Source organism: Acanthisitta chloris, unplaced genomic scaffold, assembly GCF_000695815.1.
Source record: "Acanthisitta chloris isolate BGI_N310 unplaced genomic scaffold, ASM69581v1 scaffold6421, whole genome shotgun sequence".
NCBI lineage: Eukaryota > Metazoa > Chordata > Aves > Passeriformes > Acanthisittidae > Acanthisitta > Acanthisitta chloris.
The window spans coordinates 11,392-36,862 of record NW_008656379.1 but is presented as its reverse complement, the minus strand read 5'-3'; the positions used below and the strand labels follow the sequence as shown (position 1 = coordinate 36,862).

Sequence of the window (25,471 nt, the reverse complement as noted above, 5' to 3'; positions counted from 1 at the left end):
AGATGTAGTTTGATACTTGGCAAACTGCATCAGTTGTTTCTGGGTGATTTAACTTGAGAGATGAAAACAGAGTTCTGAGTGTTTGCATGCAGAATTCTGGGGCTGCAGCTGCACAACTTCTTCAGCTCTGTCAGAAAATGCGTTGGGTTTTGTTTTTTAATGGGCCGGATAAGAAATGCATTTTGACACAAAAGTCATTCCAGGGTAGTGTATTTTTTATGAGAAACATAATTTAGGGAGAGTTGTGCAGATGAAATGTGTCTGAAATGTTTTCTCATGCTCAGGTTTCTTTCTGCAGTGTTTAGAAATATGTAAATAGTATAAATGCTCAGTGGTACAGGAACAGACAAATGCAAAGAATGCAGGGCTGGAAACAAAAGTTATAGTTACCTCTGTAAAATGCTTTCAGAGTAATTTAATCTGATGGTGAAAAAAATGTGAATTTCCTTTTTGGCTTATCCTGATGCTTCTTGGGCTGTTTGCATTTTGAATAATTTTTCAGCTGTTAAATTATTTATAATTGAAAAGTATTTCCAAACATAGATTTGCCAGGGTTTTTTAACATCAACAGCCGTGCATCAAGTGAAGATTGACAATATTTTTAACTTCACTGTGAGCCTTAAAACCCCTAGTTTTGCAGAAGTTGGGCTGTGTCAGGTCCTGAAGCTGCTGCAGTGATGCCTCCTCGTGCCTGTTAGCTGAGGGCAGGAGCTGTGAGGAGCTTCTTCGTCCTCGTGTGTCTGGGAAAGTTATTATTCTCATAAATTAAGTGTGCTGAGAGTCAGTTAATAAATTTTTATGTGTTCTATAAATTATCTGCGTTTTCTACCATACAAACCTGCCTGTTATATTGAAGGAAAGCTTTTTTTAGTAGTAACTCTGATCCCTGACAGTCAGTAGAACCTGTGCATGTCTTCAGGGCAACTCCTGGTCTTCCTTTTAACAACTGCTCTCATTGCTGTCAGTATTTTGACAATATAACCTAAATATAAAATGAAATTAGCAGACCCAAATGATTTTGTGTGTGTCTAACACATTATATTTATACTAAAGCAGAACTTCTTGCATTTTTGCATTGTTTTGTTAGTTTATTTCTAACATGTTCACTGTGTGGTTTCTGTTGAGCTGTTGAATGTGAGCTGTGAATAAGAAATCTTCATGGTGTTATTTTCTCCTCGTCTTTTGTATATCTTTTTCTGCTCCCAAATATTATACTTTTGAAGTTTAAAAAAAGATACAGATTTCTACTTTCTTTTATATATATGTATATTTTATATCTCTCTCTGTATCATTCCCTCTCTCTCCTCACAAGGGATTACAGAACAGCCTTGGTTTATTTTTCCTTCAGAAGAATACAGTGTAGTAATTCTTTTGTGTTTAACACTTAAGGGCTCTCTATTGCCACTGCAAAAGGGTGTGACTAGTTTATCCAGATTGGCACATTTTTTGTACAAATCAGCAAGATCTGAAATCTTTGCATTCTTCTTCCGAGTGTGCGTCAGCGGCTGGTGATCTGCTCCGCTCAGAGCAGAAAGCAAATGAAGCTGTTGTTAAGCAAAGGCCGTGGAGACAGGACAGGAGTTGTGCGGTAAATATTGCGGGGCCAACAGTGAAAACTCAGTCGGTGGAGATCTGTTGATGCAGGAGCAGAGCAGGAGTGTCTGTCAGCAGCAGAACACACCGGCGGAAACTCAATGCCGTCGCTGTGCTCTCGCTGAGAGCAGCCGTGAGTGATACCAGCATTATGAGCCTCTGACAGCACTGAGGAGCTCCAGGTTTGCCTATGCAAATGCCACAGACCAGCCGTGCATTTTCATGCAGATCTGTGCCATTGTAGCCCAGTCCAGATGTTCTGCAGCTCTGCTGTTCTTATGGCTGGATTTTATGGGCTTTTCCAACAGAAATATCAAACTATGCAGTGACTTAGCTGAGTCTAGCGAAGACAAAGGCTGAGCAGGATTTTATTGCAGTTGTGGCCAATTCTGACAGTAAAACTCAAATCTCCAAAATGCAAAGCTCTAAGAAAGTCTATTTGAAGAAGGTATTTTATTTCTTGAGAGATGTGGAAGCAAACGAACACAAACCCCTTACTCCTGGGCCAGGAAGCACATACACTCATGGGGTATTTCCACTCTTGAACGTGCAGTGTCTGACTGATTTGGGCATTGGGACCTCAGCGTTCTTTGCTGGTAACACATGAAAGTTTGTGATTCATGTTGAGTTCAATTTTCAGTTACTTTTCTTAGCTGAGAACAGCAGCTCTGAAACCTGACGTGGTACTGCCACGTTCGCTGTGGGTCACGGGAAGGTTTCCGCTGCAACACCTCAGTCATAGAGGCTTCTACAATGTCCTAGTGCTGTTCGACTGGCCACAATGTGCCGAAAATAGCAACATTTTATCTTCTCATCCCACTCTGCTCTCCTCCGCCCTGGGACTTTGTGAGCTTTTACACCCAAACCCTGTTCTGGAGGCTGTGCTGGATATGTGGGGTTTGCTTCTGCTGTTGAAGGAGTTTAGTCGCATGAATTTAATTTCATGCATATATATTTTCTACAAATTCCTGTTATAGATAACTAAAAATAAATTGTGGGAACTTCTCCCCCTAATAATTGCTGTGCTTGTTGTGTTTTCCACTTATTCTTTTCCTTGTAAGTTTTGGATTGGTATCCAAAGTTTTATATTAACATTCAAACTTTTTTTTTTTTGCCTAAAGAACTAATTTTTGTTGCTGATGCAGTTTCATGAAGAGTTGGCAAAATGCTGCCTCAGCCAGCTGCATGTTTATCTGGACATACTGAAGTCGCATAAAGAGAAGGGACAAATCACTCTCAAGCAACGACATTGTATTTGTAAAACTAAGTTAATTTCCCTTTTGATGTTAACAAGCTGATTGCTCCTTTCTTTCCCCGTAGCATTGAGAGGATTGCAGTGGCATTCTAAGGTCATTTAAAACCATGACAAGCTCAGTCGGACAGAAGAAAGTCTCGTCCAGACAAAGGAAGTGTGGGTTCTGCCGCTCCAACCGGGATAACGAATGTGGGCAGCTGCTGATGTCGGAGAACCAGAAGGTGGCGGCGCATCACAAGTGTATGGTGAGAGCCGGGACGGGGATGGAGCCGGGAAAACATTCCAAACACGTGCACAGTCCAGCGCGCTTGGAATTGGCACACGTGATTAACCACTGCCGTTTGAAATTTTTGTGGGTTTCATGTCTATAAATGTTCCCTCTCGCTCATACCCTTCAAAGTTAAAATCCAAGTTCTGTCTTTGCTGTTTTAGCTGTTCTCGTCCGCACTGGTTTCCTCACACACTGATAATGAGAGTCTTGGGGGATTCTCTATTGAAGATATTCAGAAAGAAATAAAAAGAGGCACCAAACTGGTGAGTGTCTGGTTTTGGCTCTTGCAAATGGAAGGCAATATTTCCTTACCTGCCATGAGGTTTACAGTGAACTTGTTCAGTGGGTTATATCTGGGTATGTGTTTGGTAGAAGTGCTGCCTTTGTGTGAGCTCTGAAATAACTTACAGAAGAAGACATTGAAGTAAAATCGGTCTCAGGTTTATGAACAGAAAACCTCAGTAGACATTGAAATGCAATTTAAATGTCAGTTAACCAACCCTGGAAGTGTCTGCAGGACAAAAAGTAGTTTGTTGATTTCAGTCAAGTTCTGTTCTCACATAAACATGTTATTTTAAGAATTGTAGCTTAGGCATGAAATAATAATTCTGAATTTATTTTTTAATAATTTTTTTGTCGTATTTTCCATCATTGGCCAATGTAGACGGTTGTAGCAGATGTGCATTTTTTTTCAAGCATATTTCAAAACTCCTTTACAAAATATGCCCATTTTTCTCTTTCATGAGCTGCACATAAGCAGTGATTTCTATTTAATATTTTCTGTTAGGTTTCTTAAAGAAACACACATTCTAGGGACCTGGCAAGGACATTTTTGTGCCTTTACCAGGACTTGGTTTTGCTTCCAAAATCTGACTTTAACTACCAAAGGAACTTTTATTGCACCTTTTGTATTGACTGATGCTGTGAATGTAGATGTCTTAGGAGGTGTGTGAGTACAATAGTGATTACACCTTGACCAAATCAGTGAGGTTGGGCAGCAATGACTTTTTTTAGTTCCTGAGAAGCAAATTCCTGAGGGGTTTTTAATTTTTATTTTCTTTTAAATTTAGATTTAGTTGTTTTCCATTTGGGGAAATAAGTGAGGTTATTTTTAAAATAACTTTAACATATGATCAAATTGCTCCTTATATTAAAACCTTTCAGCTGAATTATTTAAAGTACTTTATTTAGCTGTTCTCGGACTGCTAAGAGAAGTCCAAAGTGTTGTTGTGGAACTACAGTTATATAATAATAGTCTAATATTTCATTTGAATCTTTTCCAGCACAGGGAACTTTATTTTCTCTCATTGGCTGAAGCATAAAGAAATAACTGTTCACAAGTGATTCATGTTGTCATTAGGAATTTCCAAAGAACATGGTAGTAAAGGGAACTAGAGATCTTAAAGAAACTTTTAGATTCTTGGGTCTCTTAGAGGTTTTTTTTTAAGGTTATTTCTTTTTATGTCTTTGGAGGTTTCTGTCTCTTCATTTCTGAACCTCTTTATGTTCCTTTCCTGATGCAACAGCTGCACAGAGTCAGTGCACTGTGAGTTAAGTAATTATAGGGAGAGCTTGGACTAAACTTGTCTGCTGACAGGATTTCCATAGTCTGTCTCCTTCAGGAGGTGCTGCTGGGCAGCTGTGCACTGAAAATCGAGGCCAAAGTGACTGATTGACACGTTGGAGCCCTTCTGACTGCAGTGTAGATCTGCCTGAGAAAAGTTGTAGGTTCAAACCTTAATGGGTCACTCATAAAAACTTATGAAGTCTAAATATTTGGGAGTACAAGGCACTGATACCTTCACTATTTCTGTTAGCTGTGCAGGGAGGATTGTGTTTTTTTAAAGAACTGATCTATTTTGCAGCTTGTCAAACTTCACATGTACCTGATAGGGAACTAATGGCAGTGACTGCTTGGACAGCAGGACTTGTGCCAATGGGATAAATGTTTTATTCCTTACAGGAAACATAGACCAATAAATAAATCTAAAATTTTGTGTAGTCTGTTCTGTTCATAAAGACACATCATGGTGTTTGCAGAAGGTTTTATTTCAGTCATTTCTGCCTTTCAAAAACCTGAGGTACTGACTACAATTGATTGGATAGGTATCATTTCAGCCTAGGCTTCTATGAAAAGCTTTGATCAGCAATTGTTATGTATTAAACCATAATGTATAACAGATTCATGAGATGAAACACCCAGACAAATTGGATAACAACTAGGGAACAGTATATAACTGCTGTTTCAGAGCTTGCAGAGGAGTAAATGGAGATGATCCTCTTTGACATTTTTACTGTTCAGTTGACTTTGTTAAAATTGAAACACAGCCTAGTGGTATATTTGGTACCTTTGGGGATATATTTTTTTTGGCATATTTGAGACTTGACTAAGCAAGTGCATTGAGCAGAAAATGTATCCACAAAGGTATATGTAGGTGTATCCTACATTGCACAACTAGGCTTATGGATTTGGAATTGATTGTAACCTTTCAGGGGCTTAGGCAACATGCAGGATACAAGGAAAAAGCTCCAGTTGTTGTAGGAGGTGAGTTTAATGGGAAATTCTGGGATTTTTAGAGCAATCTTATGCCAGTAAAATATAATACAGATAAAAATATTGTTCTACTGTCCATGATTTCCTTTCCTAGCACAGTATAAGGACCATGAGCAACTTAGGAGTGTCACAGCTGACATTTCCTAAGCATTGAGTCTCATATAGAATCATAGAATTTAAGGGTTGGAATGGACCTTACAGATCATCTCCTCCCAACCCCTGCCATGGGCAGGGACACCTCCCAGCACACCAGGATGCTCAGTGCTTCATCCAACCTGGCCTTGAACACTGCCAGGATTGGGGCAGCCACGGCCTCTCTGGGCAACCTGTGCCAGTGTCTCACCACCCTCACAGGAAAAAACTTTTTCCTAATATCTAATCTAAACTTTCCCTCCCTCAATTTGAACCCAAACATGAGAAGAATTAATGGGAAAGAAGAGTAAATCAACAGGCTCCCATTTACCTTTTTCTGCAAAATAAAGAGCAAAATTTAATCTAATTGAAATGAATTCATTGTATTTAACAAATATTTCATTGAATTCAGTGGTTTGGAAATGACCTAAGGAAATAACCTAAGGAAAATGGAAGTAAAGTTAGCTGCTGATGCTGAGGAAAATTTGCAGGTCATCAGTATTTCTGAGTGCAGGATTCATTGCCAAGTGGATGTCTTTTTCTTTTACCCCTCCTACCGTCATAATTTAATTCAGAATTAAACAGGTACAATTTATGATTTTAACTTCTCTGAAATGGTTGGTACAAACAGAGTATCCCTGGGAGTGCTACTGAGTTGAAGAGCTGTGTCACTTCCATTCAATACATTCCACAAAAATAAATTACTTACTGTCTTCATTGAATGGATAATCAACCTCTGGTGGTTATTGCTCTGCTGCATAATTGCCACAGATCTCTTGATTATACAGTGAATAATGAGAAACACCTGAGAGCAGGAAGAGGAATCCAAGTGCATTTGTTTTGTCACCAGGAATGGTAACTCTTGTGTTTGAACTCAGAATTCCCAAGCCAACAGTAAGAGGAATTGTGCTTTCATTTTCTCTCCAGATGTGCTCTCTATGCCACTGTCCTGGAGCGACCATTGGCTGTGATGTGAAAACGTGTCACAAGACATATCACTACTACTGTGCTCTGCATGATAAAGCTCAGATAAGAGAGAAACCTTCACAAGGCATTTACATGTAACTATTCTTTATTTGCTCTGTTTGTTTTTCTGTTTATATTTCACATTCTTTGTTTAAAAAAAACCAACAACAAAGCAAAACGAAAAACCCACTTTGGAATCTAAGCAAAACTTGCAAAAAAGTTCTAATGATGATTGTGGCATTCAAACAGTGATGTGCTAGAAAAGCATATTTTCACTGCGAGATTTGTTTATCAGTGAGTCTTACAAGTGGGAGAAAAATGTACTGGCATTTAAATTTAAAAGATGAGTAAATAACTTGTGAATCGTGACTGACTTGACAGTTTTCAACTACTTTGTTTATAGGATTTTATGTCGAAAACACAAGAAAACTACGCATAACTCTGAAGGTAAAATTATTCCATATAAATTTTTCCCATTATAGAAAGATACTTGCTTAAATTTCATTTTTCTGGAGAATGTTTTCAGTAAAAATTAGAGCTACTTTTTTTTTTTTTTTGAGAGAGAGAGACAATGAGTTTGGAAGTCAATCTGAGTTCTGTGTTTTCTCTAAAAATTATTGGTTGAGGTGGAGAGAAACCCAAACCATAAATTTTAGGGTGTTCTAAAGATATGATGCTCCATGAAAGCAGAGTTTGGATAGAAGTTACTCATTCCCTTCTGGGAAGAAGCTGGCTCATATTTGTAGTTAAAATTAACATCTGAAATATTTGTCAGGTAACAGCTGATTTTTGCTACTGCTAACGTTCCTAAATATTCACTGGTTTTGGAACTATTGAACAGAGCTTAACTCTTTAAATACTAAGCACCCAATAGTGAATGAAAAGGGCTATGATCAGGTCACTTACAGATCTATTTCTGAGTCATTTTGGTTAAAAAAAGCTGTGTGGATCATTCATAAAAGCTGTATATCTTTGCAGAGGAGAGAAGTGAAATGCCACAAACGCAGATAAATCCTGTGGTCTGTTAAAATTCCAAACTAGTTGTGCTGATGTGCATTTATTAAGGTCTTTTTCCTTGTTTCTACTATGTCTGAGTTTGGGTAAGCAAACAGTTGGTAGTTTGCCTTTTGCATTGCTTTCACCTGAAATGTCATCAGACTGAACTGATGAGCAGTAAGTGACTGTTCAGTGAGGATCAGATTTCATCAATTGCTTCAGTCTCTCTGCCAAGTATATTTTTGAGGTAATATTCTGCTTTTATGCTGTGGGTAGGAGATACATTAATGATGAGGTTTGGATACTACTTCAGTGTTCAGAAAGGTACTGAAGGCAGTAGAAAATCCCAAATGAAAATGCATTTTTTTCTCTTTAGTCTGTTAAATCATTATTGTCATGTGCTTATATATAAAACTCTCATTTGGCTTTTACTGGGTTTAAATAAGAGAAGTCATGGTAGTTCTCCAAAGAGACAAGGCCACGTTGTCTTGTTGTTTGGCACTTTGTTTCTTTGCTTTGGGGGTTGTATTGTGTGTTAGCAGAAACAGAATGTGAAAGACATTTGAGTCCAGAGATATTAATTTCTTTAACTAATTTTTAAACATAATCTTTTATACTTGCTCACAAATGGCTCAGTGTTTGTCATCTGTGTAAAATGCCTCCAGTTCTGCATGGGGCAGACCACAGCTCCTGCTCAGAATTCCTTGCAGGATCTGAGCTTGTGCTGTAAGAGTTTTCAGAAATCATTAGCTCCAATTTTAGTGTCATTTTCTAACAGCAAAGACTTTTACATTGTATGTGAATAGATCTGTCTGAGAAGACATGGGAAAAATTCCTGGAGGCATAATGGCTTTTTTCTTAAGTGCTGATTGTGGCAGTTTATTAAAACATTAAACTAGACTCATCCAAAGAGACTTTTAGGTTGAGGGCAGGAGAAGAGGAATAAGCAATATAACTCAGAAAAGCTGAGGCCTAAGAGCCCAATGATATCTTAGTTAGCATTTAACTTTGCCCACATTTTTTTGTTCAAAATATTTAGCTCTGTTATGCTTTACACTTGTAGAAATAACTTTGCACTTCTAGAAATATGTGTAGCTATACTTCACAGTTCTGTTTTCTGATTTCTGTTCAATATGTGACTGAAATTCTACCCAGTGCTCTTTTTAGTCCATGCAGTTTAGGAAACTGTACCCATAGAATAATCATTACTTACAGTTGTGGATTTGATAATGCCAGAAGCTGCAGCTCTTTTGTGAGAGACTTTTAAATCAAAGGAAGTAGAAACATATTTCATCTGTCTGATACAATGCTGCAAGTAATTTCCATAGCAATGGTATTTTGCTACTTTGAGAACTAATTGCCTGTAGCAGACAGAAAAATACAGGGTGGTTTTCAGAGTTTCAGAAGGGACTTGGGAGGGTTTGTTTCTTAATGTTTAAATGCTGAAGTTTGCTTAGTGAAATGACAACCAGAAGGGGTTGGATGGTGAGATGAAGCCTTATATATGTATTTTATTTCTTGTTGAAAATGTGAATGTCAAGGAGGCATTTAAATGTGAAAGAACAGTGGGGTGTGAAACCAGAAAGGACTGGTGAGAGAGAGAGAGAGAAGACTGATGCTAACATAGCAGCTTTTTTTTCCTCTTGTTTCAGTTTCACTTTCGTGAGTCTTTGCTCTTAGCACTGTTTTCATAACAGAATGGTTAAAGCTCATCTGTGGTTCTGTCACTCAGTGTCACAGGGACACTGGAATTATCAGTCTTTAATGGAAACTTATTGCTCAGCTCTGTTTTTTTAAAATTTTTTTTCTGGGGTGGTTTTGTCCTTGTTCAGTTTCAAACATCTGTGTGTTTTATCCTTTGTTCTCTGCATCCAGATTTAATTGTTGCAGTCCAAATATTTGTATTATGTCACTTCTGTCAGTAGGTGTTTGAAGAGATTTTAGGAGGGTTTGGTTTGGTTTGTCCAGAGCAGTTTATTTTCTTCAGGCAGCACTGCTGCATAGCAGTGAGATTTTTCCTTCCCTTCCCTAGAAGATAGATGCTTTGGGATTGTACTTGCTTAAGTCCAAGATCTGACTTGTACTTTTGTTAGCAGTTCTAGTTTAAAAATAATATCTGTTAACCATTTAGTAACAGGTTCAGAAAATTTTTGAGGCTGCATAGAAATGTGGTTGAAGGAGTTCCGCTGAAATTAAAAGTTACCCAGGAAAACTTAATAAAAAGGACCTCTTAGATGTTATTTATTGCTGTCATGAAGTTCAAGTGGTGTAAGGATTCATCAGACTTGGTATCTCTCTGCTCATCAAGACAGAATTAATGAGCAATGGGAGTTCATTTTCCTTTAATTGACAGGAGCTGCTGAACTACCTTCTGTTTTCTTTGAACTGAAAAGTGGGAAACACAGCAGCAGAGTCTTGTGCTCTTAAGTTCATTGTCTGTTGCAGCAGTTGGTTTGTCTCATTACCTGTATGTCCTGACCTTCAGATGATACAGAGCAGGAAAATTCTATTTCTCTGGTATTTCCTTTGTGTGCTTCAGAGTGATTCTTCCGTGCTGTATTCCCACTAACTGCAAAAAGGACATCTAGATTTTTGCCTTGCTAGCTGCAAACCTGACAAAATAACCTTACCTGAACTTCAGATAATAGCTTAATTCATGATTTCAGCCAAGCTGTCTCAGCTTTCAGTACCTAACAGGTTACAGGAATTGTTGCCAGTGCTTTCCTACTGTCACAGCTAACTATTAGTTGAATTACTGTGCAGTTTGATACAATTGCATTTATTCTTTTTGAAGAATGGAGTATTGTTGGACTAAGGTTTTGGAACTGTTTGTTGGGATTTATTCCGATGCACTGGAAATAATTGTTGGAAAATGGAAAAACTGTTCTCTCTCAGTTCCCTGCAGGTGGGGCTTAAAACTAATTCAGCTGCTCAGGAATGGTGTAATATAAACTAAGATGAAAATGTAATTTCATTCTTCTGTTACACAGAGGTAAAACGAAGAGTAGCGAAGAGAGACGTCACTCCTGTTGTTAATGTGTAAAGCAGAAGCTTGAGAGCTGTGGGGTCAGAAAATAAAATGTCCATAATTCCTGTTGTAGCTGTGCTCACAGCCTCAGAGAATTATATTTCCCCAATGGCAATAAGGACATTCCCTGTCTCAGCATCCTCTTCATATTATTCTGAAGGTCAAACATGGAATCTGTGCTACTCATACTGCTCAGTACGTTGAGTCAGGATAATATTCTCTGTGAGACCTATTTAGGTGCTGCAATCCACAGCAAACCGAGTCCTTGTTCAAAGCACTGTGAAAGCCAGAGGGGAAAAACATCTGAAACTTTTTGGCATTATAGTTAGGTAACATTCTGATTCATCTTTGGATTCTTTCAGCAGTGTTTGCTCCCTGTTGCATGTTCTGTAGCAGTGGCTGCAGCAGACGTTTGCATCAGTGCACTCAGGTCTAACAGTTGCTGCAGCATTGCAGTTTTTTGGTTCTGTTGGAGGATGGTGACAGATTCTTCCTGGGCTCTGCTGGCTCAGCCTGCTTGTTGTCTGTCTTCTGGAGAATGCTCTGGATGTGGCATCAGATGTTTACGTGGTATTCCCACAAAAACAGTCAGTCCAGGCAGTAAATTGGTGATGTTCCAGTACAGACTAATGAGGGTTTGTGCAGAAGCATCACAATGGGGTTTTCTTATGGGAAAACACACAGCTGAAGGAAAAGGAAAAATGTCAAAGTCATGTGGAGAATGGTTTGTCCTATGGTGTTTTGATTCTCCTTCTCATCTAGGCAAGGTGGTAGACAAGCAGAAGCTCAGTCAGCTAACTGATACGTGAGAGGTTTATCATACCAGTGCTCATAAGCTTTGTGATTGGGCAAAGAAGCCAAGTGTCTTGTCTGTCTTCAGTCCTTGCCAACGTTTGTTTGCTTGAAAAAGCATTCAGGTTGTGTGGCTATGAAGGACTGTTTTATCCATTTTCCATATTAAATATGCTTAATTACAAAAATAATCTCAAGTGCTTTAGAACATAGGTACCATTCAGTCAAAAATAACTGCTGGACAAGAGTCATCAGTTCCTTGAAGTATTTTGTACCTTTGGAAAAGATATTAGTGGTAGGACCTAAAGGATCATTTAATTTTTTTCTTCTCTACTCTTACTTTAGTTTAGATATGTTTCATGTAACTTAGTCTTTTTCCACAGAAAAAGAAACCTCCAAAATTACATTCAGCATTTTGATTGTTAATTTCACATCATTTGCTGATAACTGCTGTTATTTCATGGTCAGTTTACCTGATTTTGTGTTTGCTTGCAAGGGGTTTTGTGCAAATCTCTGGTTCTTATTAGTGCTTATAGATGAATCACATTTTTAGTATTAAATACTGGGCCAATACAGTTTTCTGGGGGTTTTTTGACATTTCAGTTTAAAATCATCATGTTGGCACATATGGTTCATTGGGTTTCAGCCATATTTTAAGGTGATCTTACTTTAACATACTGAGGTACTTTCTTCTTTCTCTGTTATATTCTGTTTCTCTTCTAAAAATCTAGTAGGCTTGATTTTGTTCTTTGAATTTTTTTACTTTCTCTTTCATCCCAAATGCCTTGTAAAACTTCAACTACACATGTGTGATTTCAGATTTACATAGCAGCATGTCTGAGCCACTTCCATATGACAAATTTTGGCTTCTTTTTATGTCCAGTCCTACTTGCAAATACAGTTTGCCAGTCAGTTTTGTTAATCATCTTCCTCACACAGACTCAGCTCCCTTTGCTTCTGGCTCACTTAGTCTGTTGTTATAGGTAATTGAAGAGGTCTGTAGAGCAGTGTTTATGGAACACATCCTCTTTTTATTTGTTCCTTCACAAGCTTTAAATCACTTGATTATTTTGTTGTTTCACTTTACTGTAGCTTTAGGAAGGGATGATTCCATGTGTATTTCAAGCTGGTGCAATCTAGAATAGATCAGTGATATCTCAACCTCTTCTCTGCCAAGCCTTATTTTAAACAGCAAAACATCTTGATCTTTTTCCTTGTAGCCGTGATCAAAGGAGAAATTTTAGATTTCTCTCTGAAGCTCAGTCTCCCTGTGAACAGTTGATGTAAGACAGCATTTTGCCAGGCTCCTTCCTGTGGTACCTTGTACTGCTCGTGGATTTCTGAAATGCAGAGTGGGGGCTTGTTGCTGCTCATCTCTTTTGTTCATCTGAATTTACAATACCATATTCTTAGGGGCTTTTAAAAATGTATATTGTTTTCTCTTGATTTCATAGAATCATGGAATTTTAGGAGCTGGAATGGACCTTACAGGTCATCTAGTCCCATGGGCAGGGACACCTCCCCTGAGAGCAGGTTGCTCAAGGTTTCATCCACCTTGGCTTTGAACTCTACCAGGGCTGGGGCATCTACTACCTCCCTGGGCAACCTGTGCCAGTGTCTCACCACCCTCACAGGAAAAAACTTTTTCCTAATATGTTTTCTACCCTTAACTCCCCTTCTCAAGCCTGACTGTGTACTGAGCTCATGTTTTCAGATCTAGTGTTTAGGGACTTCTGAGGGAAGCTCATAGATAGCTCCTGTGCAGACTTTAGTTAAAGTTACATTGAGAATATTGTGATGATTTAAAAAATCAATGCAGTGAGGGGATATGGGATGGGGGGAAGCTGAGGAATATCTAGAGAGTCTCAGGGGATTCAGAGGATGGGTGAGATCCGTGATAAGCATCACCTGGTCAGGGAGGAGTTGAACAACTTTTTGTGTTTTCCTTAGTTCAAGCTGACATGAGAAGTTGGAAACACCCAACCATCAGATGCCAGGGACACAGGGTAAGCTGGCAGTGGGCTTGAGGGGAGGGATAGGGCACCAACCAAATGGTATATGAAACATAAAGACCACCCAAGGCAGGTGTGTTTGCAGCTGGTTACAGTCTGTTCCATTGCACTAGTGCATAGTGCTGTAAAAACAAGAGAACTTTAACCTTTGAGGTATCAGTCTGACAGGTACATGTGGCAGAGCAGATCCTCACAAATTGGTGGTGTTAGTTTGTAGGTCCATGTCACTTGCAGGAGGAGACCTAAAGGAATTGTATTTTCATGAAAGAGTCTTGTAGCATCTTGATTTCAGTGAAGTCTGGACTTTTCTGGAAGGACTAGTTTGGAGCACAGAAGAGGAGTTCTCCTTTGAGGAAAGCTGTGTGATCTTCATGGCTTTTTATGTTACATTGAAACCATCTTTTAAAAATACATAATTTTTACTTGTCAGATCTTAAATATACTAATAGTTGTAGGCTAAAAAATAGAACTGAAGAACTTACTCTCTTAGGAGGCTGTGGCATTTCTAATCAAAAGTTGGATTTCAGTGTGTGTGCTTGGTTTTGGCAATTATGATTCAAGCCCAGTTTTGTAAGTGTGACTGTGGAGAGTTCAGGACATGCTTTGATGTTATTTAGAAAATAAGGGTGGACTAAGGGGGGGAAAGCATTGTGGTTGGCAGAATGATAAGGAGCTTTCGAAAAAAACAAGGAATGATGATGAATGGACTACATTTTTCTTCATCAAATACAGCAGGGAAATCCATGGGATTATTTTAGAAGGAATATTTTAAACTTCTTCCTGGTGTTATTTAAAGGATCACAAGTTCAACAGTCATATTTTTGTAAGACTTTATTTTTCTAGACTAACTATCTATGATTTCTGTTAATGTAAAAATAGAGATCCACAGATTTCTTGTAGTAATTGGTGGAGAACTCGTGATGAGGAACAAGATAAGATAATGCTTCTCTTTGGAAGAGGTTTTCAAGGGTGTAACACAATTCGCTCTATGCAGTCTGAAAAGTCGATATCTAAATTGCATAATCTTGTTTGAGGAACTCAGCAAGTGATGATAAATGAAAACTAACATGAAGTAGTAAATTCTGAGGAGAATATGTAAAATGTATTGTTCCATCAGATAATCCATGTCATCATGTGTTTTGTTTTCTCAGAGTAAAATAAATGGAGCTTTTGACATCCCGTTCGATTAGAAAAGAGTAGTATATATGTTACAGAATAGGGATGTTGTAGACAGCCTGATCTATTTTGGTAGTGACTTGGGCATATCTGCACATAGCTGAGTCATCTGTCAGTTGAAACCAAAATAATTTGCAGATCTGTATAAACGTCAGTATAACCTGTTGTGATGCTCTTGGGTGAGTTTTCTGTCCTTCACTAATAACTGTGCAGAAGCCTTAGCTTTCCCAGGGATTAGCACAGATAGGACAGACTGAGCTGCACGAGATGCCCTTGTGTGCCAGGCTGGGGCCAGGGGTCAGGTGTCTTCTGCTCCCAGCTGGTGCCTGTGGAGTATGTTCAAACTTTTGTGCAGCTGAGTCACTGTTAATTCTGAGACAGAAATGTGGTTTCATTTTTATGTGGTAAGAGATAAGAAAGACGAGTTCTGGCAAAGCAGCATTTAGCCTCAAAACAAGGTGTCCTGTATGGATATTAAAACCATATGGCAATATCTGTAAGGTAGACATTCCAAATCTTCTGATTACCATTTCCTTCTGTTTGGGGGCTCATACTGGTGTTTGTGGTTTAGATTTTGAGAAGAAAAGTCCCTCAGCAGGGTCTGTGCATGTGTCCTTTAACAAGTCTGCCAAAAGGTGTTTGCAGTGGAGCAGGGGTGGGTTACATGTCTGAAGAGAAAGAGAAGGCTGCTCCTGCAGGCAGAGGTTATTAGATATAGCTATCAGCTATAACTTAACCAGATCTTAAGCTTGCAGAATTGATCTGTATTAGCTGTAGAGCTTTGAGCACTCCCAAGGACAATCTGCTCCAACGCTGGACGACAGCTCTGCGTAGCAGTCAGCACCTGAGCTGATGTTTGCAAAGGAACTTGTCAGACCTCCTTGGGGAGTCTATGTTAAAAATGTACATTATTACATTCTTAACTGTCTGTAAATACTTTTCCAGGGATGTTGTCAGTGTGGATGATTTTCTGTAAACTGTTGGCTGCGTTTAGCTGTAGATGTACAAATACACAGTAACAAAACGATGTCATAGATTTGTTTCAGAGGCAAAATACATTTCAGTTTCAAAACTTGATGTTAATGGTATAGCCAAATGGTGAATTTTTTTTCTGAAGGCAACAGGCATTAGTTAATGAAGCAAGGAGAGAGGTGTGACTTGGATACACTGCCATGATATCAGGGGCAATTTACGTTGGAGTTGTGCATCCTAAAAAATTCAATTAAAAGCTTATTTCAGGGGTGAAAACGGTTCCTGGCTTCAGTGTAGTTTAATGAGTCAGTGGAGGTACAGATACGTATCTGAGGTCACATCTTGGGTCTGGAAGTTGTAAGAGATGCTAAACCTTCATATGTTGTAAAGATGCAAATCTGTGTGTATGTATAAAGAAGTAAATCATGTTTTCAGGATCTGCACTTGCATGTTTTGTAATAAATGGGGAAAAGTTGCTATTTTTATTTCTGGCAAAATACAGAAAATACAGGTTATGTTTTTTCTTGCCTGGTTTTGGTTTTGGGGGGTTGTGTATTTTGGGTTTGTTTTTTTTTTCTTGGTTTGTTTTGTGTAAATTTTTGAGAATCCTATTTGATGATGTTTTCTAACTTCTAAAGCAGATTTAGAAGAAAGTATCAATGAACACGAGTTGGAGCCTTCACCTCCCAAAGGAAAGAGGAGGGGTCGTAAGGGAAAGCCAAGGAAAACAAATTTAAAAGGGCAATCAGAAGACACTAGATCTACGTCCTCACATGGCACAGATGAAATAGAAAGCAGTTCCTATGTAAGCAGTAAATATGCTAAACTTCTTAGAAGACAGAATTTTATTCTCTACACATATAATTTTTATTAAAATTTGCATTTGTCTGAGCCTCCAGCTGGTGGCCACAGGCTTGTAAAATTACAACCTTACTTGTAACCCAGCAGTATATTTTAGTAAAATGTTTTTCTTTCAGAGAGACAGGTCTCCCCACAGAAGCAGCCCCAGTGATACAAAACCTAAATGTGGATTCTGTCATGCAGGTGAAGAAGAAAATGAAGCTAGAGGAAAGCTTCATATATTTAATGCCAAAAAGGCTGCAGCACACTATAAGTGCATGGTGAGTAACAGTGTTGTTATCCAGGCTGTTCTGTGAATTTTGTCTGAATTGCTCTTTTAGATTTCAGTACAGTACCCTCACATGTACTTATGCATGAGCATTGTCTGTGTGCTGATGATCTCTTTAAGCACTGGAGTGTTGCAAAGTGAGCAATTCATTTATTTTCACTGCGGGCAATATGGATGAAAGTTGGCTTCGTGCTAAGAGATGGAATTAGCTCAGGGAGACTCTTCAGCTTATTAAAAAGGCTCCCTTAGTGTCTAAATGCACATAAAGTATTTAAAAAGGAACAGAGAAAACAGTTTTACCAAAAAGAATCCACTCCAAAAATAAACCAGCTTTGCTCCACAGGCATTCAGACACCGTCCGGGAAGAATCCATGAGCTTCATTAGTGTTCTGACCTGTGGATTCAGGCTGTGACTCCAGTAGAATGGGATGTGGAAGGTCTAGAAAACCCCTGCCTTTAGATGATCACATTCATAGGACTGTCAGCCTGAACAGAACCTCATTTCAATAAACATGAGCAGATAGTTCTCCCTTTCATATCACTTGGTGTGTGAAGGAGGTGTAGAGCTCTGGGTGACAAACCTCAGTGGTTCCTGTTGTTCCTCAAAATGAATAAATAATCCAGGCAATCTGTGGAGTTTTAATTAAGTGGCTTCCTATACCCAGCTCACTAAACAGAGCTAGTGTGTGCCTTGAGTCTTACAGGATTCTTTGCTACTTTGTGTTCCTGAGCTTCAGTTTTGAGCCAGTTTCAGCTGAATATAGCAGGATGATGGTAGAAGGGATGGTATGTGCTCCCTTGTCATCCCTCAAGGCTTTTCAGGTATATTTACATCAGCACACCACGAGGCTGAATTGTATACGTGTCACAGGGAAGGAAATGGAATATTCCTAAAAAGTTGAGTGGTGTAATTGATAATATTGCCCATTTATTACTTTGTGTTTTCATCCTGTTGTTATTTCTTGTCAGCTGCTTTGTCTTTTGAAATACATTTCTCCAAGGCAACGACTGTAATGAAAGCAGTCAGGTGGGGATCAGAAGGAATATTCATCATACTAATTACTCAGCATGGGGTTTTTCCTAGTTTGTTGGTAAAGCACATGTGGCTGAGATCAGGGAAGGGAATGTTCATACTCAGTTATTCCTGCAGGAAAAAAAATTTCAATCACGTTGGTTACCTGAAATTATTTTGACTTGCTTATGTTACAGTTATTCTCTTCTGGCACTGTCCAGCTAACAACAACTTCAAGGGCAGAGTTTGGTGATTTTGATATCAAAACTGTACTTCAAGAAATCAAGAGAGGAAAAAGAATGGTATGTACATACAGAATGTGGTTCTGCTGAGGTGTCTAAAGCTCTGCCTCCTTCCTTTTGTGGAACAATCTTTGCCATCTGTTTCTAAACACAAAATTTAAATATGCTGTTACTTGTGGGACAAGCAGCCAGATAGGAATCACCTTAGAAATTAGTGGTGATGGGGCATGTGGTGTTTAGGCTTCTGTATGACAAGGTGCATCGTAAATTATCGTTATCCTGTCATCATAGAACCCTGTGAGTCATATTACCCTTCCTGTAACTGTGAGAGAGTAACAGCTTTGGGCCTGTGTTGCTAAAAACACACCATGTGAAGCTACAAATACACTTAGAGAATATGCAGCTCTTGCAGTGAACTTGTTCTCTTAACATCTTGGCAACAAAACTGTGTTTGCAGCTGTTTTGGTGTTCTAATAGGAAAATGTACGAAGGTCTCAGAGATGGGAAGGTTGGAAAATGTCACATTGTATTTTACTAAAATTCAGGATGTTTTTAAAGTGCTAAGAAATGTATGGGGGTCAGGGAGGAAACAAACAGCTGCTGTTTGGTGAAAAAAATAACGTAAGACTTCATATATTTGCATTCTTACTTCAGGGGCAATAAAACAATGATGGAAGTACAATAACTTGTACAATCATGTAGCAATTTTCAATGCAATAGGTGAATCCTAATGTGCATCTTTTAATAGGTTGGTATTACATAGTTTATGGTTTACAATATCTTTGATTAACTTTTCGTTAGAAGGATGATCTGCCAGAGGGATTAATCTATTCCAAAATGATTGCCATAAATATAAGGAACACTGAAGTGAATACTGAGAGACAGAGGCTGAACAGTGCTGTTCTCTTCTTTTCTCTCACAGAAATGCACACTCTGCAGCCAGCCTGGTGCTACAATTGGGTGTGAAATCAAGGCCTGCATAAAAACATACCATTACCACTGTGGAGTAGAAGACAAAGCTAAATACATTGAGAATATGTCACGAGGAATTTATAAGTAAGGACCTATGTACTTCTTGAACCTATAATGAAAGTGAAGACATTTCATGGCACTTTTTCTGCCTAACTTGGCTAGTCAAGTATGTTATTGCAAAAGAGAATATTGTTTCATTTAAAACTGTACTTTAATTGTTAACTTTGCAAAATATTTCAGTTCCTCTGCTAGTTTAAAATTTCTGTAGTAGCACTGTAATATGAGGAATGAGAAAATTAATTGACTTATATTTACATTAATCCATTAATCTGTAACCCAGGATAGCTGATGTCATGATTCCTTCATACTGATAGTTTGTAGCTTCCTTTCAGGGGGTTTTGGACCCCCTGACTCTCCATTCTTGAGGAGCTGTGTCGGTGACTCAGTGCAGCTGAGCTGCTGTGAGGCTGTGCCCACGAGAGGGCATGTGCTGAGCAGTGCAGTGGCAGCTCTGGAAAACTGGGACTGATCACAGTTTTTTGTTGGCTGGTCCTGAACCTTGTTTTCATTCTCAGTTTAACTGATGCCTGACCAAAAGCCCTGAATGAGTTCAGAGTTTGCAATTGACTTGTAGCACATCTCAAAACTGAAAGTTAGCTGTTGATGGATTATTTCTGTGAAAGTCCTCACTGTTCCTTTTATTGTGACAGACTCTATTGTAAAAACCATAGTGGAAATGACGAAAGAGATGAAGAGGATGAAGAAAGAGAAAGCAAAAGCCGTGGCAAATCAGGCACTGACCATAATGACATTCCTCAGCAGCAGCTCAATGGAAACTAGGTATGGAAGTTACTCCTGACAGATCTGTTGCCAAGACTGAAATGCAATATACAGTCAATGTAGTTTATTGCAGTGAAGTATTTAAATCTAGTGTATGCAGAGAAGTACTTTTTATTGGCACACTGTAGAGGAGTGGGGAGGGTTTGTTGTTTTTAAGTCCAGCTGACTTTGTCAGAAGGGAGGCCCTCGTTCTGTCGCTGAGTATAGATGTAATGTCAGAGCTGCTAAATGCTTTCCTGTATGATTTTAAATTTACTATTGTTTTCATCATTTTTTAAACAGGTTCAAGGGACAGAGTTAGAGAACTGGGAATGGCTAAGACATCATAACTACTAATTCTTCTAAATTGTTTTCTAAAATCAGAAAAGGGTTAGTAAGTTTTTACTACCCGACTCTGTTAGAAATTTCATTGAACTGCCTGAAACGTTCATGTGTGTGAGCCTTCAGTAAGTGGCAGAGTTTTACATGTCAATATTATGTAGTTTGTAGTCTGCAGTGTCTGGAAAAAAAAATGAAACACTATATAAATGATATGTAATATGTACAGTGTCAAAAGTCAAGGCAGACATTGAAATGAAGTAAGATCTATATTTCTGGACTGAATAAAAACCTTAAGATTTGGAATGTGTAAGTTGTTTAGTGGATTCATGCAATGAGGGAAGGTCTTAGCTAGTGTAATTACCAACGTGGACAAGCTGGTGGTGGCAAGGAGCTGGTACCTTGTGAATTTTGCGTTTTCTTCCTGCACAAGTTACAGAGGCTGAACGTGGGAGAGCCGCGCTCTGGGCTGGCTTGGAAGCACACAGTAGGAAAGGACTCGGTGTACACGAAGCACTCTTGAACATTTCAGGTTGTTCCTGTTGGGATTGCTCACTCCGCCCAGCATTGTTTGCAGGAGACTGACTTGAGCAGCTGTTGGTTCTGAGCTGTGAGCTTTGGAACTCATGCCAAAGGGCTGTAGTTCACTCTTTTCCCAACGACCCACCTCTTGTCCTGATTTACAAAGAACACCTCACCAAGTGTGATTAAAACCTTACTATACAAACGTTTGGACTTTGCAGCCCAATCTCTTATACTTCAGAGGGTTACAACTCTTAACTCACTATGGAATTTAGCCACCATATCTGACATCCATACCTCAGGTGTTCTCTGTTGTGTGGAACACTTCGTGTTTTGTCGAGAATACGCGTAAAGGTCCCATATTCTGTCACAGGAATGGAAACAACCTCTTTTTTTTCTAGATTGGTATTTATTTTTTAATCTTATGACCACTATATGAGAAACTTTGCGTATCATCCTTATTGCATTAGTGATTATTTTTCCTTTCTCTGTCAAGTCAACAATCACATCATGGAGTTCTACTTCTAGCATTTGATGTTCCTTTAGGGAATTATCAGATCTAGGCTATACCAAACCTAACAGATCAGTCCTCTGACTGCTTTCAAAACACCTTGTCATTTCTAATGGCTAGTGGCTTCTTCAATTGGTCTGTTAAAGCACACCCTCAGACTTAAATAAAACCAAAAAGCTGAATCTAGTCCACATGTTTGTCTGTTGCTATTGCATCACCTTGTTGTTTGTTTAGGGTTTTGATTTGTTTCACTCTGAACTCCCAACAAAACTTCTGGATTTGAAGGAAGGAAACAAGCAAAAGACACTGATTTGACTATAAACTGCTACAGTTCTTCTGTGATTGGTATTGCAAAAACAGTTCATTTGTAACATAAGTTTCTGTAGCATTTTTTACTTGTATTTTTAAAAGATTTAATGTGTGTCATTTGTCTTCTTATGCATTCCCTTAATGTCTTGAGGGACTCAATTACTGTATATTGGAGTTTCTAACATTTTACCTGTTAGAATTCAATCAGTTCTGTTTTGCTTTCCTGGAGAATTATGCCGTTTGGAAAGAGATATTGCTGTGTACAGAAAATATTCAGTTACTGCTCTAAACATGATGCCATTGATCATTTTTATTTTGTATTTGTAACTTTCAAAATTAAAAGCGTGACTTGAATTGCAATGACAGATCGGTTATTGACATTGTCTATCAAGGTGTTTTGTTTCTCCTGGAACATGAACGTTTTTCAGCCACTCAGAACAGTTTTGGAATGCAGAACAGCATTCTTCAATGCTTAAATTACTTTGATTTGTGCCTCGGACATGGCCCTCCCATGGGAAAAAGGCACTTTGTTTGCAGCTACTGTATTGAACTAAGGTTGCATGGGGTAGACCTGCCAGCATACTGACTGTACTGGAGACTGAGCTCTAACTCATTGTGTGTCAGTGGCTTAGTGTAATATTCAGTCCAATAATTCACCTGTTATGAAGTAAGTGACCCCATTCCATGCCTTGAAGAACCAGAACAGCACTTTACCTTCGGGTAGCAGAAAAGCAAGTGGCTGTTTCCTTGTTACCTCTGTGTGCTGAGATGGCCTGACTAAACTGTCATCAATTCAGAATTCATGGAAACAAAGTCAAAAGCAAAAACCTTTTCTTACAAGCCTCAAATTTGTCGTAACTGACTTCAACTCATGTATGCTGGGTAAAAGTGCCTTACAATGTAAAAATTGTATTTATATGTTCCCAAGTAGCATCACCTGCTGGGGAGTAATTCTGTCGTGGTGTTAATATTTAGAAGAAATGTACCTCAGCAGTGTATTTACTGTACATCTCTTACGTCCTTAATTGTAGTTTTAAAAAGCATGACAATGTATGATAGTATACAACATTTACATCATTTTTTTAAGAGACAAAATACTGCCATTACTGTCTTTTTATGTGTATTTTAGCTTGGAATTTCAGACAGTCTGTCTGAATTTTTGGGGGTTTATTTTTTTTTCTTTGTAAAGCAATGTAATCTTTGCAAGCATATATTGAAGATTATTCTGGAGCATCTACTGCCTTCCCAGAAATGTTAGAAGTAATGGAAGTGCTCTATAGGTGAATTAGGTATGTTTAAATTAGGTAGTTTAAATTAATGCAGTCAGTTTGTTACTGAGATTTTTTTTTTACTAGGCACCTTCTGCTTTCATCTCACAACCAGAGAACTCATGAATTCAACAGAACTTGTCTTACAAAACATTATTTAATTTTTTTATTATTATTATTATTATTATTTGCCTTTGGGCATTTCTTTTGCGCACGAGAGGAGTGTGTGCTGTTTCAGATGCCTGGAACCCTCTGAGAAGGGAGGTTTCTCCCCAGCTCCCCGTGTCTCTGCAGTCAGAGATGTCCCCAACTCACTGTGTCGCTGTTAACAGATCTGCCGTTGTGCTATTCCGAGAAAGGACTGTTCCAAGGAAGGACAGGCATAACAAGGATGTTGTTCAAGTACCTTGAGGATGCAGCTGGTGTAATGCCAGAGTCCCAGGGCTGATCAAACCCTGTAGCAGTGGGCTGTGCTGTCACTCCATTCCAGGGAAGGGTGAAGGGTTGGCTCCGTGTCAGTGCAGCTCACTAGGATGAAATAGATCAGGTGATCAAAGGATCTGCTCATTCAGCAGGTGCTGGTCCACAGGAGGTTCTGTGATAAGGCTCTAGAAAGAGTCACACCTACACCCCACAAAGTCTCATCTTTAGGTACAAAGAGCTGTGCTGATCTGCAGTGGTGTGAATCCACCAAATCTGGCCCTAAAATGTGACAACAGAGGAGATCACTAGGATGAAATAGATCAGGTGATCAAAGGATCTGCTCATTCAGCAGGTGCTGGTCCACAGGAGGTTCTGTGATAAGGCTCTAGAAAGAGTCACACCTACACCCCACAAAGTCTCATCTTTAGGTACAAAGAGCTGTGCTGATCTGCAGTGGTGTGAATCCACCAAATCTGGCCCTAAAATGTGACAACAGAGGAGAGCTTGGCTCGCTGCCTGTATATAACTTCCATGCTAAGCCAGAGTGAAGAATGAAGAGGTGATAATCTATGTGAAATATCAGACTTATCTGGCAGGTGATAATCAGTGCATTCCAAAAATACCAATATGCTGAATCAGATTGACAAGAAAATTAATCCTCATTAGATGAAATTAATCTGAAGAGAACTGAAAGTACATGATAGCAATTAGAAACTCTTCTTCCACGTCACCAGGAACAGATTCCACTATATTAGTGATGGAGGTGAAACACCAGAACACAGCACTTGGTTTATGTACTCAGTGGAGCAGTCTCTGTACATGCATATGTATGTACATCCATTAGTCAGCAGTGACATCTCAGCCCTTAACGAATCCTGGAGAACTGTTGCTTGTCAGAAAGCTCAGGTTAGGCTAATGTTTGCAGCTTTTGCTCTAGCATACATTTACATTAGGTGTAAAGACAAGGAATGTGTGGAAGAGGGTAAATGCATTCCTATCTACAATGTTATGTATATTTTGTTCCTGTTATATTGGCTTTACTTCCAAAGTTGTAGTTTGCAGTATTAGTTTCTTTTTATTGGTATCCTTGCATATATATATTCAATAAATGAGTTATAAATTTCATATTTGCATATCTGTCCTTCTTCCAAAAGTGTAACTTTAAAAAGTGTTGTTGTAAATGCATAAATGCAGCATTTCCTATTGAGCTTGCAGGAGAATGTTAGCAGGAGAGAGGTGAGAAGGCATCATGCTTGCAGTGTGGCACTCCCTCAGTGGGAACTCTGCATTTTTTGTTCCTACCTCCGTGCACTGGGTAAGCTGCTTTGGATTTACCACGAGTTAATAATGCCAAGTGACTGACTCGCTGAAGGTTCCCTTTCTCACCTTGCAACAACTTTTCTTTTGCAAGAGTGATTTAATTTAGGCTAAGAGACCAAGGGAATGCAGAGGATGTTCTGGTTTCAGCTGGGACAGAGTTCATTTTAGTCCTTGTAGCTGTCACAGTGCTGTGCTTTGGGTTCACTATAAGAACACAGTCGATAACACACTGATGGTTTAGTTGTTGCTCAGTACTGTTCATGCTAAGTCAAGGACTTTTCGGCTTCTCATGTCCTGCCAGGGAGAAGGCTGGAGGACACAATGAGTCGGGAGGGCATGGAGCCAGGACAGCTGACCCAGACTGGCTAAAGGGATATTCCATCCCATATGGCATCATGCTCAGTGCACGAACTGGGGGAAAGCTGTCTGGGGCCACTGCTAGGGAACTGGCTGGGCACCCAGCAGTGAGTGGTGAGAGCTGCACTGTACATCGCGTGGTTTGTATACTCTTATTCTTTTATCATCATCATCATTATTGTCTTCCTTTTCTCTGCAATTAAACTGTTCTTATCTCAGCCCATGAGTTTTCTCACTTTAACTCTTCCAGTTCTCTCCTCTGTCCCACCAGGAAGAGGAGTGGGTGAGCAGCTGCCAGGGGATCAATGACATTGCACGTTGATGGCACTGCAGAAGAGCAACTGCATCCAGGATGCACTTTGGAACCACAGAAATGTAGTGTAAGAGGTTAACAAAACAAAGGATCACTTGGAAATTGCTGGATTTGTCAAAATACTTGACTGCCTAGAAGGAAACAGTGATGTGATACCTTTCAGTGATTTTAAAGGATCAAGAAATGTA

General features: G+C 39.1%; 1 protein-coding gene across 2 annotated transcripts; it reads left to right on the top strand.

Annotated features, from left to right (window-relative positions):
- The first annotated feature begins 2,912 nt into the window (after positions 1-2,912).
- On the top strand, positions 2,913-21,057 carry PHF6 (PHD finger protein 6). 2 transcript variants are annotated; one of them, XM_009084301.1, is made up of 10 exons: positions 2,913-3,093; positions 3,281-3,382; positions 6,733-6,866; positions 7,175-7,218; positions 16,389-16,552; positions 16,725-16,868; positions 18,086-18,190; positions 19,053-19,186; positions 19,813-19,942; positions 20,225-21,057. In XM_009084301.1, the coding sequence occupies exons 1-9, from the start codon at positions 2,956-2,958 to the stop codon at positions 19,940-19,942; spliced, it is 1,095 nt and encodes a 364-aa protein (XP_009082549.1). In that variant the 5' UTR covers positions 2,913-2,955; the 3' UTR covers positions 20,225-21,057. The 2 variants fall into 2 exon arrangements, with proteins under 2 accessions (XP_009082549.1, XP_009082548.1); XM_009084300.1 differs by having other exon boundaries at positions 2,956-3,093; positions 16,386-16,552.
- The last annotated feature ends 4,414 nt before the right edge of the window (positions 21,058-25,471 follow it).

Excerpts from the sequence above, each read along its gene's own strand:
- PHF6 (XM_009084300.1), top strand. The coding sequence starts at position 2,956 with ATGACAAGCTCAGTCGGACAGAAGAAAGTCTCGTCCAGACAAAGGAAG. Across the intron at positions 6,867-7,174 it reads CCTTCACAAGGCATTTACAT|GATTTTATGTCGAAAACACA; the intron begins GTAACTATTCTT and ends CTTTGTTTATAG. Across the intron at positions 7,219-16,385 it reads AACTACGCATAACTCTGAAG|CAGATTTAGAAGAAAGTATC; the intron begins GTAAAATTATTC and ends TAACTTCTAAAG.